Genomic DNA, 21,073 nt, shown 5'->3' with positions numbered 1-21,073 from the left:
ACTATATAATTGATTTTATATTGTCGCATTGAATTGCACCTTATGTCACCTATATATAACTGACAAAAGGCAGTGCTCTCCTTTATTAGTAATAATATCCCCCAATGCTACACAGACAAAATTGAGGAATAAAATTTTATAAATAAAATTACAAATTCTTCTCTCTTCTTAAGGGATGTAAAGCAATCGACTTAGAAATTGAAAGGTGCCCAATTTATCATAAACTTATCTATTTTAAAAAAAAATTCTATCTAATTTCCATTGCCTTTAAAGCAATCAATCTTATTTTTCTTCCTAATTGCCCCTGTTGTTTTATATGTTCAATTATTATTTTTCTTTAGTTTGTACAACCTTCTAAAATAGTGCATGAAAGTAAAGGAAAACAAGGTTTATTATCTTCATAAATATATATAGTCAATCGAGTATAGATTTGAACTTTTCTGAAATCATTTCCATTGTTTTGCTTGCCGTTTGCAATCTGTATATCCCGCAATCCTTGTCTGCGACTCCTTCAATCTTGGATTGAATTAGTTTACATGAATTTCAACAATTTTACTTGGATAAAGTAATGTAATAAAATTCAAGAAATGTGAATGTTATTTTTTGACAAGACAACAAATCCAAATGTATATGGAGCTATTTATTAACTATTATTAACTAGTGTAAATCAAATATAGTTGTGTCTTTGCCGATTTTCAAGCATGAGTGAATTTTTGCTGCTATATTTTCCTATGAAAGCAATACACAGCTGAACACCATATATTCAGAACTACGTAACCTGCATCTTTTTGAGAAAATGAGCATTGCTAAAGAAAAAAAATGAATTTATAGATCTCTTGTGTATCATTTCTAATATTGGAAATGTGAATTTCTTGACATATTCAGCACTTCCATTGAGTTCCAATATTTTAAAAAAATATTTGAGGATGTTAACTTGTTTAATATTATCCAATAAAATTATTCAATTTATTTTAGAATTGATAGCATCCTTCATTTTATTATTTACATGACTCTATTATTGGCAGTGATATTCTAACGTGAATTTGTTTTAATGAAAATTTTATGCAGAAATTTTACATTTTACTTTAGCATGAGCGGTTTAGGAAATATGGACGTTTTTTCTGGGCACAACTTCTAGGTAAGTCTACTTTCATCCTTTAAATTATTATCCTGGATATTTTTTTCAAGTAATTATTTCAGCTTATATTTAAACAAGTGATAAACAATATGTATTTGTAATAAAAATGAACTAAACCGGAGGACACAGATATATTGAATGATTAATATTTCTATGCCCCCAAGATCATCAAAAGTTAAATTTGGGATGGATTATTATGAAATTCATTTCATAAGTTAAATTCCGAGAATTAAAAAAAAGATAACAATTAACTAGGAAGTAGGAATTGATTACAGTTCTTTTGTGGTAATGCTTGCTGATACTTTAAAATGTCTATCTTTTCTTATGGAAATTCTACATATATAACTACAGTAAAACTAGTGACAGCTTCACGTCGAGAGCACTATAAATATGGAGATGTGAAAATTGATTCCCATGGGTACAAAGAAGTCGCCAGGGTTTCAACGCACACCATCTTGGCTGCGCATATGGACTTTTGGTCCATATGCACCATCGAGTACTTGCTTGATCGTTCTCTCGGCCCCTTTGCAACCACAACAAGGATATGTCCAATTTAGTGCCAGGTTGCTGCCATGACTGCTTCAGCACTTTCGTGAGGCAGGTAGTTGAGTCTGTCTTGTTGGAGAAATATCTAGGAGAAGTGGTCTAGAGTGTTCTTGAAAAGATATTTAGAAAATAAAAAATAATAAGAGTAGAAATATCTATGCTGAATATTTGTATATGTATGTTGTATAGGTGTATAGTTCCAACAAAATAGGTCACCAATACTCATCTACAGATAAATCATTTGTTGAATTATGGATGTAAATGTATGTTGAATATTGAATGATATTTTATGTGTTAAAATGTTGATTATTGAATATTGTTAGTTGTATGTTTTAAATTTTCTTGAATTATGGATACGTAATCTTGTATATTTAATGACTAGTAAATATGCATGTTAGTCAATTATAAATGGAATATTAAAAAGAAAGAAATCATACACAATTTTCTCAATCTCTCTTTGCAAGTTCACATATCGCCCACTGATCTGCCCCCTCTTTCTGAGATTGGACTCCAGGACGTCTCTACCTTCAACCTCTTTTAATATATTGCAATTTAGACAACTAGCTAACACTTCCTGTCTTTCTACTTCGTGTCTATCTCACTCGAGATTGACTCGAAACAAGTTTATAATTAACTTGTTTGATTCTGATTTGACTCGTCATGATTGAGTTAATTAAAGCTCGACTCAACTTGATTCATACTGACTTGGCTCGGTCCTCTTTTTGTTTCAAGAAGAAAATTTTAGGTTTTCCCGATTCTTTCATTATCTCTCTTTGTGCCCATTATGAGAATATGGAGCTCGTTGTACAGAGAAAGCATAATTTTTTCTATTTCCTTGGTGAATGCACAGCTCACAAAATCATTATTAATCACTGATCTATACGCAGCTATTATTTTAATTAGTAATATGAACTCTTAAAAACTCAAGAGCCGTATTTTGATTAAAATTCAACTAACTGGCCTACATAATGGATATAAATGTTTGATATTTTTTTCTCTCTTAGTTTCACCAAAATAAAGTTTTGAAATTCTTAGTTTCAATTCTTTTGGTTTTCCATTATTAACAGCAAACTAAGTGTAGTCCGTTCTTTTGATATTTGATGGACGCACTGGATTAAAGATAAATGTGTATAAATAGGTGATGTTGCTGCCCATTTATAGTTGCAGAAATAACATTTCATTCAAAAGGTTTTGTAACAATATGAGGAAGAGGATTACGGGAGAGAAACTGTTTATACATTAAGTTGAAGTATAATTTCACAGTGTTTACAAAATGGCTGCATCTTCCGCATCGAGTACATTTAAGTTTGTGAGAATTATGTTGGTCACATCCGGAAAATTATGTTCATTTTATGTTGATGCATAGAACTTAGACCGTACTTTGAATAAATTATAGGATGATGAAAAGTTTTCTGCTCCAATATGTTTTTCGCTCAAAAATATTTTAGTCAAAAGGATATCTTATCCAAACAGAAACGTAGTTCAACCTGTTAGGAGTGACCAAGGAAATTTTTACGTTTGCGAACAAAATAAATCCAACTATCCAAATTAAATTGTGATGAGTCCCGAAATTTCTTCTATTAGTGAACAGTACTATATGTTTGATAAAGTCCTCTAAAGAATTTTTTTTTTTTAATTTTCATCCACTATATATAAAATTATTTTTAGGTCTTACAGGTTCAATGATTCTGTTTATTTGAACTCAGTGCAATCATTCTTTGAATGTTGTTGAAGCCATTTAATTTGAAGATACACTACACAATTGATATTATATTGTAGCATTGAGTTTTCTTGATTCCACCGTATGTCAGCTATATATAACTCGCAAAAGGCATTGATCCTCCAATGCTTCACAGACAACATTGATTAAAAAAAATTTAATATGAAATTCTAAATACTTCTCTCCTCTCAAGGGATATAAAGAAATCGATTTACACATTGAAAGGTTTCTCAGTTTTCATAAACAGATTCGGATGTAAACTCAAATATTATGTTATATCATACCTTGTTGTGTTGTGTAGTGCCAAGTCTTTACTTATAGTGTTGTGTAGTAACAAGTCTTTTGCATGTCGTTTTTGATTAAAATTGTACAATAATCAAGATATGTGACCATAAATTGCACAACAGGCGAATTATCAATGGACAAAAGTATCCATGCAACTATGCTTAGGCAGAAACAGAAATGTTTCAAATGCCACTTGAAAGGTCATATCCAGGCCGTTTGTAAGAATATGAGAAGATGCCTTTACTGCAATAACCCTGGTCACATAATCCGAGATTGTCCTTCAAGATATCCAAAGGTCACAAGAAGAAACCCAAATATCTATAAGAAGCCCATACATGCTTCTCAGACCAAGCCATTCCAAAACTCAGCTCCTCATCTCTCTTCCTCTAATCTCAAGCCTAATAACCTACAGAACGGTGCAGTATTCTCAGGAAAAACAAGGACATGGAGGTGCCAAGCGACTGGCTAACTATGCCTATGAATGAACCAACGGACTTATGGCAACTGAGACCTCAATTTCTCAGTGTTTACATAGCACCTAGAGAACAACTAAGTCCTGCTAATCTGTTCTTGGAAAGATCTTCTTTTATCTGTGCTATGTAAACACTGCTAATCTGTAGGTGGAAAGATCTTCAGGCTCTTTTTACGTTGAATCCCTTCAAATATTTTTCTCTCTATTTTCATCCCCCTTTTTTTTCACCCTGTTTCCTTTTCTTTTTTGCCTCTTCTATTTGGTTTCATTTCCCTTCTTATTTTCCCTTTTTGTCTCCTCCGCAAAGAATGGAAGAAATCCAATTTTTAAGGGGTTAATGGGGGTGCGGTGTTTCACTCACGATGGGACGCGTGGCCTTCATGCCACATTGGTCCTTTCCTAATCTGGTTCTTCTAATTTTGAAGTTTACATTTACATTGGCACCTTTAACTTTTCAGCTTTGTAAATCAGCCCAAAAAAATAATTTGAAAGAAATAAATATTTGGATTTATTAAAATATTCTAATGTATCTTATATCATATGAGTTTCCGATTATCCAACTCTTTTATGAACAATTGTAGCATATATTTTTATTTTCAATATTTAAAATTATTCAGTCAGTATTATACTTGTTTTAAATATTTTTCTATTAACCTGACTATCTTATTAATCTACACATAAATTTATATTTATTTATTAGAAATTACTTATTTATTTATTTTATAAACATTTTTCATAATGTTACTATATATATATACACACACTCACACACACAAACACACATGTGTTTCCTGCAATTTACTAAAATTGTATTACATTATTGGGATCAAATTTGTTTTGAAAGAATTATATTTCATATTTATCTAATTCTTATATATTTTTATTTTCTACAATACATCAACAATTTCTATTTTAAATTTCCTTGACATTTTTAGTACTGATTGGAATTTATTTCTTCCCGTTATTAACCGCTAATTCAGTGGCTTCAGCACTGTTTGCAGCTCTTAGTTTTGTTTGGACTTTGGCGGGAGGGAGTAAATATTATCTTTTGTTTTTTCTTGTTGTTGTTTTTTGCCAACGTTGGTGGAATTGAAAAGGTTACGTTTAGGTAAGAACAAAATAAATACGGATTGCTCGTCTGTGTGAAGTAAAGTAAAATTGAGGAAACATCTAAAAATTATTGTTAAAGGTTACGTTTCAATACAGTGGTTTAATTTTGATTGGAAATAGGTTTTTGAGCGAGAGAGATTAAAAGAGGAAAAGACGAACTTTAATAACTCAAAAAAATATAGTTGTTAATTCAAACATCGAAATAACTAGATAAAAAATTAGATAAATAAGAAGGATAAAAGAAATAATATTAAGTTTTTATGAAGATTTTAAATATTAATGATCGGTATTGACTAATTTAGAAGTTTATATGGCAACACTATAGATTCTCCTAAAAAATATCAGCAACTTTACAAAATAAAAAAATAACAACAAAATTTATAATAAAATAAATTTTCTTTGTAATAGTACTTCAGTTAAAAATTGTTTGAAAAATAATGATGTGATCTTAATTTCTGAAATTTGACATGTTATTGTTATTGTGATATTACAGTTTAATACATTTCTATTAAGAAATTAAGCGATTTAAATATACAAAGTAAAAATATATTACATAGGACATTATGAAACATTAAAAACAATAGATTAACTTATCCAAAAGAAAAGATGATGTATTTCGTATTCAAAGCTTTTACTGTACCCAATTTATAAATGAAGGAAAAAAGTCGAAAAACAAAATGGATCAATGAAGTCCTAGATCATCATTGGATACGGGTACATTATTTAATTGGATGCAGTCCACTAATGGTTGAAACGTGTCATTGTTCACTATATCAAGTTTGAAGGATCAGTAAACAGGGGTTCAGATCTAGTATGGACTTGGCAGTACTCTACTGTGTAAAATAAGATTTGTACTATTATTTTAACCTGATCCGAATCTCAAAGCAGATCCCCTATCTTTCTAAATACATACCAACATAATTTTTGCTCAGCTGGGAGTTATTCTGCATGGTAGGGCACCGCAAAGGATCCTCACCCATGATCATCCTGGGGTATGATTATTGAATATAATCGGATCCGACCCACTAATAATTGCTATGTGGCATTATTCAATGTCTCAAATTGAAAGGTTATAGAAATTTAGTTAGATTTCACTAATGATTGTCATGTGGCATTGTTTATATTATCCTTTTTTCTATTGATATTTGTTCATTGTACAAAATTCAAGGTTAGTACAAAATAAATTTAATTTAATCCGCTAATGGATGCTACGTGATATTGTTCACTGTATCTTTTATTTATTTTTAATTGAAATTTGTTCACTGTATAAAATTTAATGGTTGTGCTAATTTAACTGAATCTGACCTAATAATATTCGCAACGTGGTATTATTCAGTGTATCTTTCATTTTTTTTCTATTGATATTTGTTTTATGTATCAAATTGAAGGATTAATGTACATAATTCAATTGGATCTGACTCACTTATGGTTGCCACGTGACATTGTTCATCATATTTTTAATGGTATCAGATATTTGTGACGTGTTATACACATTTAATGGTATCAGGCCCACTAATAGTTATGAAGTGGCATTGTTTACTGTATCTTTGTTGTTTTATTGTCATATTTTGTTCAGTTTATCAAATTAAAGTGTTCTGCATAATTTAATTAGATTTGACCTACTTATGCTTGCAGTGTGGCATTGTTCACTATATTTTTTTTCTATTTCTATTGACATGTGTTAAATGTATATTAAATTGAAAGGTAATACATAATTTAATTGAATTCGACCCACTAATAATTACCATGTGGCATTGTCACTGTATCTTTATTTTTTTAATATTTTTCACTGTATCAAAATTAAATTAAAGCGTTACTAAACAATTAATTGTGGAGAGAGGAAGAAAGGTTTTCACTCAGAAATTATAAAATTGCCCTTTCATCTTCTTTAGAAGAAACTTTTCACTGCGTGTTGGTCTCTCTTTCTCTCTCTCTCTCGCTCTCATCTCCTTCTCTATTCCTCCTTTCCCCCTCTTTCTCTCTCTCAAAGAGCTTAGCTTTTAAGGTATATCTCTCTTTTGCTCTCTTATGGCTTTTTTATTTATATTTTGTAGGGAAGATTCTAGAGAGGATTACTGAAGAAAAAAATAGAAATTTTTTGTTAAACTGAAGTTGTTGTATTGTTAGTTTTCTCTTATTTGAGGTCGTTAATTAAGCTCCTGTGTTCACTTTTATAGACCAAAGTTGGGATTGATCTAATATTATATATGTTTGCTTGTTTAATAAATACCAGTTTTTTTCTGGTTTTTTCTGATCCTTTTTATGGGAGTTGCTGGTTTATAATTTGTACGTGATATATATAGACGGAAATTGATGCAAATATTATGTAGGTTGCAACGTAGATTATATTCTGTAGGTTGCAGCTTATTTATAAAACTCAAATTTTGTGAAAAATCTTTATTTGAGTGTTTTACACATCAAATTTGTACTAATCTTAATCGGAATGCCAGTGTTATTTGGTATTTTCTTTTGTTTTGGTTTTCAATAACCCCGAGTTCCCTTTTTTGGTTCAACACAAAGATGGATAAAAATTAGAGTGAAAAATATAATGAAAAATGGTTTTAATGTTTTGAAGTCTACATGCAAATTAATACAGGTCAATCACAGATACCACCCAACCAGAAGTCGTATTGGACCCGGTGCCAATGTCCTTTGCGCCACCTAATCAAACTCCATCTGAACCGATTGGAGAATTTCCAAACAACGCAAATAAATTTAACAAGAAGAGCAAAAGATCCAAACTGAATGAGGAATCACCCTCTATCTCGACTGAGTCGAAAAAAGCCAGGAAGCCAAAAACAGACAAGTGTTCAACATCCACTTCATCTGAGTCCAAACGACAGGATTGGCTTCCAGATGGATGGACAATCATTGAGCGAGTCTGAGAAGGAGGAAAAACTGCTGGCTTGAAGGACAAGGTTTAAATTGTTTTCCCATCTATGTTATCCCAGCATTAGTAAATGGGCATTTATCTTTCAATTATGTTTGTCTGAATTTAGATTTTTCAAGGACATAAACGTTTGATGTAAGTTCCTTTGTATAATGATGTGGTTCTGTTTTTTAATGTAGTAAAAATTGATTATGTCAGTTATTCTGTGTCATTAGAAAATTTGTCATGCTTTGTGATTCTTTCAAATTGAATATCAAGATCAGGGTATAAAGACAATTTTATTATATGGTAGCTCCAAATTGTCTGTGAACCTCCTTTTACATAATATACCACTATATGTCTATGCACCTGTCACACCCCATGACAACCCGCCACGTATTTATACGTAAGGCGTGAGCATGTTACACACATCATCAATAAAATTTTAATAAAATATATATATTGCCACAAATCTACATATAAATCACACAAGTATTTTGATACAAAGGACATAAATGGACATGGTTATTATATAAATGTCTCATAACCATGTTCATTATATGTATTCAAACAAATAAAATAAACAAACTAAGTGGCAATATAATAATTATCCTCGCTTTGCCTTCTCATTTTACTCCTCACCTCGCCTAGTCACGTTGTTTTCGTCACCTGGAACCCACATAAATAAAGTGGTACGGGTGAGAGCTCAAACAAAAACTCTCCGTGCGGATTTTTAGTTCCAGCCCGGATCTTTGTGAAATTAACTTTAGATATCAAATATAAATTTCTCATTCAAATTCAATTAATGAAATCTATCCAATGATGCACTAATTTAGTTATTTAATCAAAAACATCTATTTTCCCTTTTTAATTCACATTTCTTTTGCCTGACTAAGCGGTGCATCCGGCTTTCCGCTAAGTCTTGGTTGTCTCACTAGGCGGTGCATCCGGCTTTCCGCTAGGTCTTGACTGTCTCATTAGACGGTGCATCCAGCTTTCCGCTAAATTTTGACCCGTGACAGGACCGCTTTCGCCTACAGTCACGTTAACGAGGGGTCTAGTCTAACACCGAACCCAATGTATACATCCTGATATGTAAAACATATCGGCCCCTGTTCACTGATCGTATCCTAGCCTTTTCTATTCATATATAGCATGTTCGTTTCAAAAATCCATTTCAATAACAATCATGGCATCTTTCCTTAGATTCCAAATTCACCATTCATCACATAACTATAAAATAAATATATAACCAAACGGTAAAGTAATTTAACAACTATCCAGGAAATACACCGCACCTTGAATTTCGTAGGTTCCTCGAGCATACTCTTCACGTTCATCACGTTCCTCAATCACTAGACTCGAACCTAATTTATTTAATTCAAACTTTAATTAAAGTATCTAAATAACTAATATTTTTATCATATCTTAATAAATGAAATTCAGTCATGAAATTTAATAAGAATAATATAAACGACTATAATTTCAGATGCTAGAGATAATATATATAATAAATATAATTAAGTTAGTATGATGCTTTGAGTATATTTCAGGAAAATAATATTCTAGAAGACATCATTTATTAGACATTAGATATTTCGTAATAGAATGGTTATAATATTGGTCATCACATTTTTTGAAATTATTTGAATAACTGAAAGTTAAATCAAGATACATGATGAAAATTAATTCAGCAATACGATCTACTATTATAAACAATATATCAAACTTTTTAGATTACCTTAAATGTAGAATTCAACACAAAAAAGGAGACAACCATTTCCTTTTGACAATTATGCAGGAAAGAAAATTGAAAGATATGTGGCAGCGGTCTATTTTAGTGAGAAAGATGTGACAGAGGAAAGAGGACGATGGACAGTTTTAAAGAATACCAATTTCTCTAGGGGTTGCGTAGAGAGGATAAGAAGTGAACAGGAAAGGAAAGGGTGCAAATCAAAGAGTTGCATGCACTTGCGTGGTTTGGCAGGGAGATAGTTATGGGCTGAATTTTAATATAGGCTTTAGAAAATTAATTAATTAGATTGGGCTGAAGGTAAATTAGAAAATATGGACTGCAGAGAATTAATTGGATTAAGGTCTAAGTTGTACTTTAATTTTAAATTTACGTGGTGCTACAGCACCAAAGAAGGGTTTCGCAAATATTGTCTGCAAACACCAAACAAGGGTTTCGCAAATATTGTTTGCGAACTTTACTAAAAGCTTGCAATTTTAGATTCTATTTTAGTACGTCCCTTGGTCTTTTAATATTACTAAATTAGTATTGTTATTGAAAAAGAAGGCCATTGCTAACATTTTTTTTTCTTGAAATTTCAGTATTATATCGAGCCAGGTATGTCACTTAGAAAATGAAACAGTATGTCATTGTAAGTGTGATGTGAATATGTTATGCGCATGGGCTAATTACTAAACAGTCTCACTTAGAAAATGAAACAGTTGGTAATTTTTGTTGTGCTGACAATATTATATATAGATATTTAGTAATTACCTTCTAGCTGTGTGATTGCAAAAGTTTTGTGAATATGTTATGTGGCCAATTAATGAACATGTCCTCATTTTCTGTAGCTAGCAAAAATATGGCTGCTAGCCAATCTAAATGGCATATTAAAAGCCAAAACAAATATGCACAGAAAATACGGTTAAATAAAAAGAAAAAGGATGTCAAAATCTCGTTTATGAATCTTCAAGTACATACACGGTTAATGGTTGTTTATAAAATGGTTGTTTATGGACTGTTAATGGACGTCAAAATCTATGTAATGATTGGGGGCTAGACCTCTACATTTCTCTTAAAAAAAAATATTAATAGGCAAGCTTCTTTTAACAACAAGCCAACTATTTCTATATTCCTAGAAGTGGCTGTCTATATAACAACAAGCCAACTATTTCTATATTCCTAGAATTATCTGACAGTGGGACCTGGGTCTGGCATGTCACCTATTGAAACAATCTCAAAAGCGCTATCCTCACTAACATCGGTTACTAAGTTATCTGTACTTTTTTCATTATGCATTTTCTCTGTTGGGAATTCCAAATACATGCTCTCCTTGAGCTCAGAAACAACTGCATCCATTTTAGGCCTCTTAGATGAGGTGGCTTCAGTGCACCTGCATGCTAAATCCGTAACCTTCCATATTGAATTTATGTCATACTCTTCTTGCATTCTAGGGTCCACTATGCTTTGAATATTTCCTCCGGATAGTTTCTGACGCACCCATTGTACCAAGTTAACCCCTTCTAATCCTGCATTAATAGGGGACTGACCTGTGACAATCTCCAATAGAACAACTCCAAAACTATAAACATCGCTTTTTCCACTTAGCTGATTTGACGAATAGTACCTGTAGATGCATGCAATAATTTAACTACTCTTTAAAGAAAAAAATATATTTTTCTCTCAAAAAACAGAGAAATGAAAAATATTTAACTAATTATAGACAATAAAATTGAAAAAAACATGTACTCAAATCTCCACGCTTCCAATAAACAAATATGTTATTGTTATTAGAATTAAGTTATATAAGTAAGTTTAGTAATAATATTATTTTGCATTGTAGTTGTATACTTAGGAATAACAAAATGTAATAGCAAAACAGAGATCTTACTCGGGATCTAGATAACCAGGAGTGCCTATCACTTTCGTGGAAACAGAACTGATTCCATCACTTTCAAAAGCCCTTGAGAGCCCAAAATCTGCAATCTTCGCCTCGAAATTTCCATTTAGTAGAATGTTGCTGGCCTTAACATCTCTATGGATAAGTGGTGGATTACAAGCCTTATGCAAATACTCCAATCCTTCATTGCATTTGTTTAAAGATCAAATATATTATTTTCTTGTAAAATATTTCAATAAACTTAATATGTTCTCAATACTTAGAATATCTAATTTATTTGTCGCTGAATACAATTAGTGCCTGCTTGTAACTTTTAATTTCAGGACATGAGAGAGCAAAAAAATAATAAAAAACATTGAATAATGCAATGCAAAAGTGAAAGTAAAGAGCATGGCACCCTGATTTAATCCAATTCAGAATATATTTTTGAACTCTTTTTTGTTAAAAAAAAATATTCCAAACAAAGAGACGAAATTACAGCAACAATTTACTAGTTTATAATTTTTATTGTAGCTTAATTTACCGTACCTAGTGCAGATTGATATGCAATTTTAAGTCGCTGCTTCCAAGTAAGAGGCTTCCCATATATATCTGATATTTTAGAATGTTAGCTTATGATAGATTCATCAAAGACATAAAATTTAGACGCCAAATTAGGATCAAGTATAATCAATTACCTTTCAGCTTTTCATGAAGATTTCCTTCCTGCATGTACTCATAGACAAGTGCCATGCAATTTTCATCAATGCAGTAGCCTATTAATGTAACCAAGTTCTTGTGATGAACTCTGGCCAAGTGTTTTGCCTATACAAAAATTATGATTAAATATATCTTGAACTTACTATCATAAAAGATCTTTTAGATGTTAATAACCATATTGTAATTTGGTATTTTTTTTTTGTATAGCAACTATGCCACCAATAATTTGTCAATTGTTTTAAGTGGGTTATGTGTGTGTAGTGGAGATTACCTCAGCCAAGAACTCCTTGACCCCTTGGGAGGACGAATTAGCACGCATCTTAACTGCAACCTCAAATCCATTTTCTAGAAGGCCCAAATAGACACTTCCAAATCCTCCAGTGCCAATAATACTTTGAAAATCATTTGTGATTTTCTTGAGATCATTGTAACTGAATTGACGATTATCACTGATCTGATAATCTTGTGCCTCTGCTTTCGGTTGAAATGAAATTGTGGCATGATTTCTAGCAGGATCATTTGTCAGAAGGCTTGATTCAGAACTTTTATCTTGCTTTAAGACATTTGATTGATTATCTGTATATTAAATATAGAGATATAAATTTACATTTATTATTAAAAGATGTATCTAGAAACGGCATTTTGATGTAAGCAGCAAGGCACTTTTACACTAATTATGTTTTGAACTTTAATTGTAGATCTGTCACTATTGGTAATTTCTAAATAATTGTCTTTGTTTTTCAGTACTCAAATAAAAACCCAAAAATGTAAGAAAAAATTCATTTAAGCATGAGAATATCAATACAGGACAGATATTGACATTTGCTGGTAATTATGCCTTACTATGTATCATTTTTGGTTTCGTGGGTAACCAAAACTACACATTTGGCTTTGCTTTTGATATTTTCCTCATGTAAAATTAAGAAATGTTTGGAGTGTATAGTGGCTTAATAGTGTGCACAATTCATCTGTAATTATAAAAAAGTGCGAGGACAGATTTGTTAATCCAAGAAGGGAAAAAAGTTTGCGAAAAAACAGAACTTACGTTTCTGCCTCAACCAATAAATAGTCGCAACAACGACTGCAATAAACAACAATGGGACTACCACTGCAGTAATTATAATATTCTTCTTAGAAGAAGGAGACGGAGAAGGAGATGGAATCGGAAGATCTCCAAACCTAACACACAAGACAATGAAGATTAAAATGCCAACATGGTTCCAAGAGATTAATAAGAAAGTTGTTTACTTTAGAAATCAATGAAACTTTCTTTCTTTATATGAATGCTAACATTGAAAGATCAAAGTGCTGAATAATTGTGATTTTAGAAAAAACTGCAATCCCTTCAGCAATGAGTACCTAGTCACTGGCTCTTCTCTATCAATTGTTGGGATATGTTTTTCGTTTCTTTCTCCTCAAATATATATTAGTGTTTAATCAAGCCAGTTATATAGTCCCTAATATTATTTAAGTTTACTTAATTATATGTACGCAAATATATATATTTTTTGTTCATTTGTATATGAAAATGAAATAATAAATAATAAGTCAATCAATGAATTAAAGTTGCACTCATGCTTTCTACAGCATATATGAAATAACTAAAATAAAGTGTGACCTATATGTTAGGCTTCCATTTTTTTGTCTTTTCTGAAGCCCAAAAGGAAGGTTGGTCGACATCTTGTTATTTCCTCTGATATCACTGAAAAATTAAAATTAAAATTATGAATGAATCCCTTTATACAGAACAGAAATCCGGATATATTTCAAGGTTACTGATAAAATGCATACAGGTACTTAAGAGCTGTTAGTTGGTCTAGAGAGCTTGGAAGAGATCCAGACAAATCATTGCCAGATAAATCCCTGAAAAAGTACGCAAGCAATGGTTAGTGAATAGATGTGATAAAATCATTAAATTAACTTGTAGAACACATGTTGTGGAAATAAAATTTTCCAAAAATACAAATTAAATAGGAGTTGCTTTATATATGTCATTTCATACCGAATGAAAAATGGTTCAGAAGCTCAGCCAATGTACATTACTTCCTGCCCTGATGAACTTACATTCCTAAATTAATACTTATATAAAAAACATAGTAGTACTTCATCTTAAATTGAAGGAACTTACAAAGACACAAGGGCAGTTAGATTTCCGAAGTTATAACTCAATGGACCAATCAATCCACTATATGATAAGTTTCTGAAAAAACAAAAGATAGAAATAGTTCAGAAGTTTGGGACTAATTCTTGCATCCACTCATAATTCCCAAAAAAAATAGGCATAAAAAAAGAATAGAGAAATGGACTGACAAGCCTATGATCCAGGAAATGTTGGAGGAGTTCGAGGTGCAGCTGACACCCGACCATATGAACTCTTTTGGAAGACAAGGATCACCACTCCACCCTTTTTTTATTTGATGATCCTTCTTGATAGTATTAATAGCAGCAACTGCAAGTAAAAAAAAACTAAACTACCTTAAAACAATTTAATCCTTAAGGTTTAATAAGATCGACTACATTTTATGAAAAGATTTTGAAGATTTGATCCCAAAAATTACCATCTTCACTGTAAGTAGGGACCCCCACAGGAGCAATTTTATACAGTTCATATCCATTCAACAAAGGTGGAAGAGTTGAATTTGAAGTAGCCACCAGTGAGACATTATAATTAATAAAACCTGACCGCTGGAGAGTAATCCTGTACCATGTCTGAAAGATAATTTTTTTCGATCCCATAGCTCCGTTAATAAGTAAATCAAACTCCCTTTGACCAGTCGGCGATGCCTGGATCTCATAAAAGTGAAATATCCAATAATATGTGGAGGACTTGTCATCGACATTCCAATAGAGGTTTAGTGGTTGTTGGGTACTTGAAGTGGTTGCAGCAGTTTGCATCACAATAGCGGGTGTCTCGTCTGGGTCAGCTTCTATGGTGGAGTTTGATGAAATCTCTATTGTACCGTTCAAGGTCTCTTTGGTCCACCACCGGTCATACTTATCTTGAGGGTACCTATTATTTGTCCAAGTTAAGGAATGGAGGAACAACAAAGATTATTGATGTCTCTATCATAGTACAATTTTAGTTAACTAGCTAAATTTCAGTTTTTTCTTCTCTTTTGATATTTAATTTATGCACAATATTGCAATAGTATAAGTTGTACAAAATATCTCAATGCATGCCTTATTGGTCTTTCAGATGGTGTCAATAATTTAATTTTAGCAATATAACATGAGGAGGGATCCAATTACACTATTTTATGGTGACACATCTTGACACCATATTTTTACAAGTTATTTTTACAATTTTAAAATTCAAACAGATGATCCGAACCATTCAACATGATCTCCATATTAAACTGTGCTCGAAGACCAAATTTTACATTTTTTGAAATTTTTTTAGTATTTAATAAGATGTGTACAAAATTGTTGTTTTCAAGCAATTTTAGACCATTGAAAAGCAACAATTTTAAAAAATCTTAATAAATAGTAATAAATTTCCAAAAAATGTAAAATTTGGTCCCCAAGTACATTTTAATATGGACATCACATTGAATGGTTCAGATCGACTATTTGGATTTTGTAATCGTAAAAAGGACTTATAAAAATATGGTGTTAAGATGTGATACCATAACATAATGTAACAAAATTTTAATTCAAAAATATATCTTATGGAATTTGCATTCTAGCGATCGAATGATTAGCAAATAGAACAAGTATTTTGACAAAACAATTTTAATTGTTGAAATAGAAAAGATTCAAGAAATAAATTTTTGTGCATGCACCTTAAAACTGCAAGAGATGTGCTTCCTCCTAAATCTGCCCTACGCACCATAATCAAAGATTGACTTGCATTTGTCTCTTGATAAAGTTTTGAATGGAGTTGTCTCAGATGTAACGTAGAGATAAACGGATTTCCGAGATCTTTATTAACCAAACAAACTTGCAAGTAATCTGTGGTAGTCTGGACAATAATCTCAGGATAGGAAGAAGAAGCTGCATCTACGGTATTCCAAAAGTTGACCCCCAAATAAATATCAAAAATAGGGGGTCTATTTAAGCTATCATAATTTGAATAAACGAATGTTGCTCGTACAAGATACTCAAAGTCTGTTGTCAAGGATCTTATGGTGTAGCAGTTTCGAATTCCAGTAGGAAAACTTCTAACAGTTTGGAATACTTTAGGTAAACTAGTTGTGATTTGAAAGTTCACTCCAGTGTCGATAAATTGCTCATCGGATACATAAGTTAAATTTGTCCCGGGGTCAACATAGCTAGAGTTTGAGGAAATCCCGCAGTCAATGCTCAGAAAACCTGTAAGAAGGAATAAAGACAGAAAAACTTGTTATTTTAACTGAATTTAATTACACCCAAGTTTAATCATAGCTAAGTACCATAAACTAGTTTCCGTGCTCTACTAAAATGATAATATTTTGGTTCAAAATGATTACTTGTTTTGTTTTAAATAGCCATGTATATATATGCTCAGCTTAATTACCCTGAACATATCCTAAGCAACAAAACATGCACACTAACTTATATATCTATATATATATATATATATATATAGAAGAGAGAGAGAGAGTAGATTACAACAAAGCACTTGCATAACAGGAAATAATTACCGTTAGAATCAAGCTGGCTATAAACTCCAATTGTAAATGAGGATATTAGCAGAAGAATTAAGTGCCACGGAACCATTCTTCTCCCCTTGAAATTTGGTGAGAGCTGAAAGATTGCTTTTATAACGCAACTATATATTATCTAAACCTGATTAATTTAAGACAAATTGACTTGTCAGAGATGCATTATAAAATAAGAATTTGACTTTGACTACAAAAATTAAAATAAAAACAATTAAATCCAGCTTGGTCCAGCCTGGCTGTTAACATATCATTATTTGTTTATCTAATTTAATTTAAATAATACAAACCAATCCTGACTGACTAACATTATTAATTTAATGACAACCTACCCACCAATTGACAACTTGCTCCACATTATTAAAAACTACCAACCAATTCTGACTGTAAAAATGTCATTACTGAATAAATGAAATCATGATAATTCGCATTAGTTATATTTGATGGGATAATTTGAAAAAAAAAATTGTAAATGGAATGTGGGTAATTTATTTCTTCGAATTTGATCGCTTCATTGTTTGTGAATTCATTATCTAGCTAGCTAGTTATATATCAATTGATCAACTATTTGTTGCAGTTGTGTGATAATGATTATGAAGAATGGGAAAAAACTATAGTTCCAGTGCTGATGGTTAAAGCATCTGACAGAAGAGATCTCCAGACGGTTGAGGTTAAGTTTTGGAGATTTGATACCATGGTGAGACGAACGATTCAGTGTCTCATGTTGGGTAAAAGGGAATTGAGAAACTTTAGGCACTATGCTTTAGTTATCACTCGTAGAATACTTCGTGAGAACAATTGTGTCGCATGTCGTCTACATTTTAAAACAGCGGGGGATTCGAATTATAGCTAAACAGAATGGCTATTTTCAAGCGTGATGTTTGACCATTATTGCCCAGATGATTGTTTTATTATGAAGTCGATTGAGTTGTACTTGTGAAGGAGGAGGATGTTTTTCGTTATTAGTGATTGATATACCTCAACCCCCAGTGTGTGTGGCTTATGAACATTTGGATAGGTTTAATTATCTTTTGGTAGTAAATACATCATGTCCAGTTGATCACATATACCCTGATTAGTGTGTTGTGATTTATTGTTTATTTTCTAAATTAACTTGGATGGATGTATGGATGAACAACATATTTTGTGTATGGATGCATGTATAATTAATTTTGATGTTTTGTAATATATGCATATGTTGAATTGGGATCTATTATTTCTGATGTTTAATTAATTTGATTGTTTTGTAATATATGCATATGTTGAATTGAAATCTATTATTTTTGATGTTTAATTAATTTGGATGTTTTGTAGTTAATATATGCATATATTTAATTTAACTTTCTTGCATGTATAGTTCTGTTACTCTAATTAGTTACAAAAACTTAATTATTATGAACTTCATTGGTTTAACTTCGTCGACCTTGCATCTGTTTAATTTAAACATTCATGAATATTCTCTAGTAATTAATAAGCTAGCTAACTTATATAGCTAGTGATATATATATATATAGGGATAAGCTACCATACATTGCAATGCATAGGCCCTCTTGTGCATTGCGTTTTGGTCCCTTAGATCTCCATCAAAAATCGTGCAAACTCAATCCGATCAGATCTAATTTTTTCGCTGGAAATGATTTTTTCGGAACTGGAGACATCCAATTCATATATTTCGAATCTATTTCCGCAGCCCCCAACCCCTCTTCCTCTCTTCCTCACGCGACGGAACCCCCAGCCCGACCCTCTCTTCCTCTCTCATGGTCCCAGCCTCGACCACACGGCAGAGAGCTCCGACCCCCAGCCCCGACCCTCCTCTCTTTCTCTCTATCGGATGCCTTCTTCATCTCTCACGGCCCCGACCTTAGAGGCGATTTCAAACCCTAGACTCTGACAGACCCGACCTTAGAGGCAATATTGTTCATGGCCGCAGGTCTTATATCAGCATTTAAGAGTTGCATATCTGTGCTTTCAGGTGACTAGTGACAACACAGTAGATCCTAATTTTCGAGGTCAATATCCAGCATTTACATGTAAGGTGCTATCCAGCTTTTCTGTATTTTTAATATATCCTTCCACCTAGCTAATAATATGAAACTTCTATTAATTATAGTTGTATTATTTAGTTTGCGAAGAAGAATCTCAGCTTTATATAAATACTTGTTAGTAACAAATAGGACTTTTACAATACATAATTGATGGCTACTTCACATATTTTACAATATACCTATTATCAAAATGGCATAAAACATGCTACTTCACAGATATCAGTAACAATAGGACTTTTACAATACACAATTTATGGCTACTTCACATATTTCAAATTAATTGTCAAGAAGAAAGGCTGCAAGTAATAGCATCATAAAACATGCTACTTCACATATATCCCAATCCCATTCACAACTATAACCTAAAGAGATTGGATGCAAGACTTATTTATGAAGTTTTAATTAGGGTTAAAAAAATATGATTTAGCTTTTTTAAAGAGAATTGATTAATTTTGTGGTTCAAGGATTGCTCTTCTTTTGTTTTGGATAGACGGATAATTAATGTAATGCTAGAACAACTCCATACAAGAGATGGAATCAATGGATCTGATACCGGTTTGTGTACCCGTAGCAATTAGGGAATTTTACAATATCTCTGGGATGTTTGCTGTGATGTAATGATACTTGTGTAATATTGTCCACGGGCTGTGAAATAATAATAAAAAAAAAGTTTGGTACATGAGTGGTACAAGAGGGTTACAAGTTCATTTTTTTTTTATTACTGTAGTGCTCAAATATTACAGTATAATTCAAGATTGGTATATGATTCTTCTTGGAACTGGACTGCTCTTGCAAAGATTGGTATGTGATTCAAGATTGGTATATGATTTTTTTTTTATTTCTTTGACATCTCTTGCAAAGAGAAGTCGATATTTCTGCATTCAAACTTTCTATGCATGGGAACAACTAATGGAGGTGCTCATATTACCTACACAAAAATTTGCAAAATTTAACTAAATGATTGCTAATTTCTATAATTGAAGTATGTCGATACATCTGCATTCTCATATGTACTTTACTGTACTATTCACTATACATATGTACTTTACTGTTTCTCATATCTAGTTAAAAAAAATAACAACTAAGTCGTGACTATCCATTAATTTCTCATATTAATGCAAATTTCTAATTTCAATATGAATCACTAAAATCACTTATACATACCATCCTAAATCAGCATGAACTTCAACTCTTCGAAGAAGCCATTGCCATCCTATTCGAAGGAGGAGAAGACAATCTCTGAACAATAATTTTATCAAAACACCAAGTTGTTTTTCTTCTTATATCATAATTCTATCAAAACCAAAACTAGCAAATAATTGGCACTATCTAATATATGTAATCAACATCAAAACAATACATATCAAAACAATTATTAATTATGCAAATAAAAAAAATCTTCTATAGCATCAAAAGTTTTTACAAATTACAAGTACCAATTCCCAAGATACCCTCAACAAATTACTTTTATTCTTATCAAAGATTTCATAATTAGTTTAGAAGATACAATCAATCTAATTTCAGTTTTCAAAATATCACCAAAACGACGACCTTTTCAGACCCTAAAATATCTTCTTCTTCTTCTATCTAAAAAAATAGTAAAAAAATTCCTAAAAATATAAAATTTGGTCTCCAAACATATTTTAGTATGGAGGTTAGGTTGAGCGGTTCGGATTGACTGTTTGAACTTTGAAAATGATGGAGAGAGATGGAGGCATGATGGAGGCACAAAAACATGGAAGCATTTGAACCCTCCTCTTCCTATATATATATATATATATATAAAGAGTTAAATTGTTACTGGTAGCACTTCGACCTAAGTGCTTATGAGGTTAAATTTTAGTATTTGATGTTTAAACAACAAATTCAAAATGTTAGATATTCAATATATATTAAAATGTGCTTGGAGACCAAATT

General features: G+C 31.7%; 2 protein-coding genes across 2 annotated transcripts; both read right to left on the bottom strand.

Annotated features, from left to right (window-relative positions):
• Positions 1-10,959: 10,959 nt before the first annotated feature.
• LOC144545311 (putative LRR receptor-like serine/threonine-protein kinase At1g51880) lies at positions 10,960-13,007 on the bottom strand. The gene is made up of 5 exons (XM_078293902.1): positions 12,743-13,007; positions 12,450-12,576; positions 12,301-12,363; positions 11,764-11,953; positions 10,960-11,499 (listed from the first exon to the last, which is right to left on the bottom strand). The coding sequence occupies exons 1-5, from the start codon at positions 12,788-12,790 to the stop codon at positions 11,061-11,063; spliced, it is 867 nt and encodes a 288-aa protein (XP_078150028.1). The 5' UTR covers positions 12,791-13,007; the 3' UTR covers positions 10,960-11,060.
• Positions 13,008-13,472: 465 nt separating this feature from the next.
• On the bottom strand, positions 13,473-16,303 carry LOC144544808 (senescence-induced receptor-like serine/threonine-protein kinase). The gene is made up of 7 exons (XM_078293358.1): positions 16,254-16,303; positions 15,030-15,481; positions 14,782-14,920; positions 14,600-14,671; positions 14,263-14,334; positions 14,090-14,173; positions 13,473-13,650 (listed from the first exon to the last, which is right to left on the bottom strand). The coding sequence occupies exons 1-7, from the start codon at positions 16,301-16,303 to the stop codon at positions 13,473-13,475; spliced, it is 1,047 nt and encodes a 348-aa protein (XP_078149484.1).
• Between the last annotated feature and the right edge of the window lie 4,770 nt (positions 16,304-21,073).

The sequence above is a fragment of the Carex rostrata genome, chromosome 27 (assembly GCF_964058835.1).
Source record: "Carex rostrata chromosome 27, lpCarRost1.2, whole genome shotgun sequence".
Classification (NCBI taxonomy): domain Eukaryota; kingdom Viridiplantae; phylum Streptophyta; class Magnoliopsida; order Poales; family Cyperaceae; genus Carex; species Carex rostrata.
Note: the sequence above shows the minus strand (reverse complement) of the source record. Positions and strands in the feature narration are given on the sequence as shown.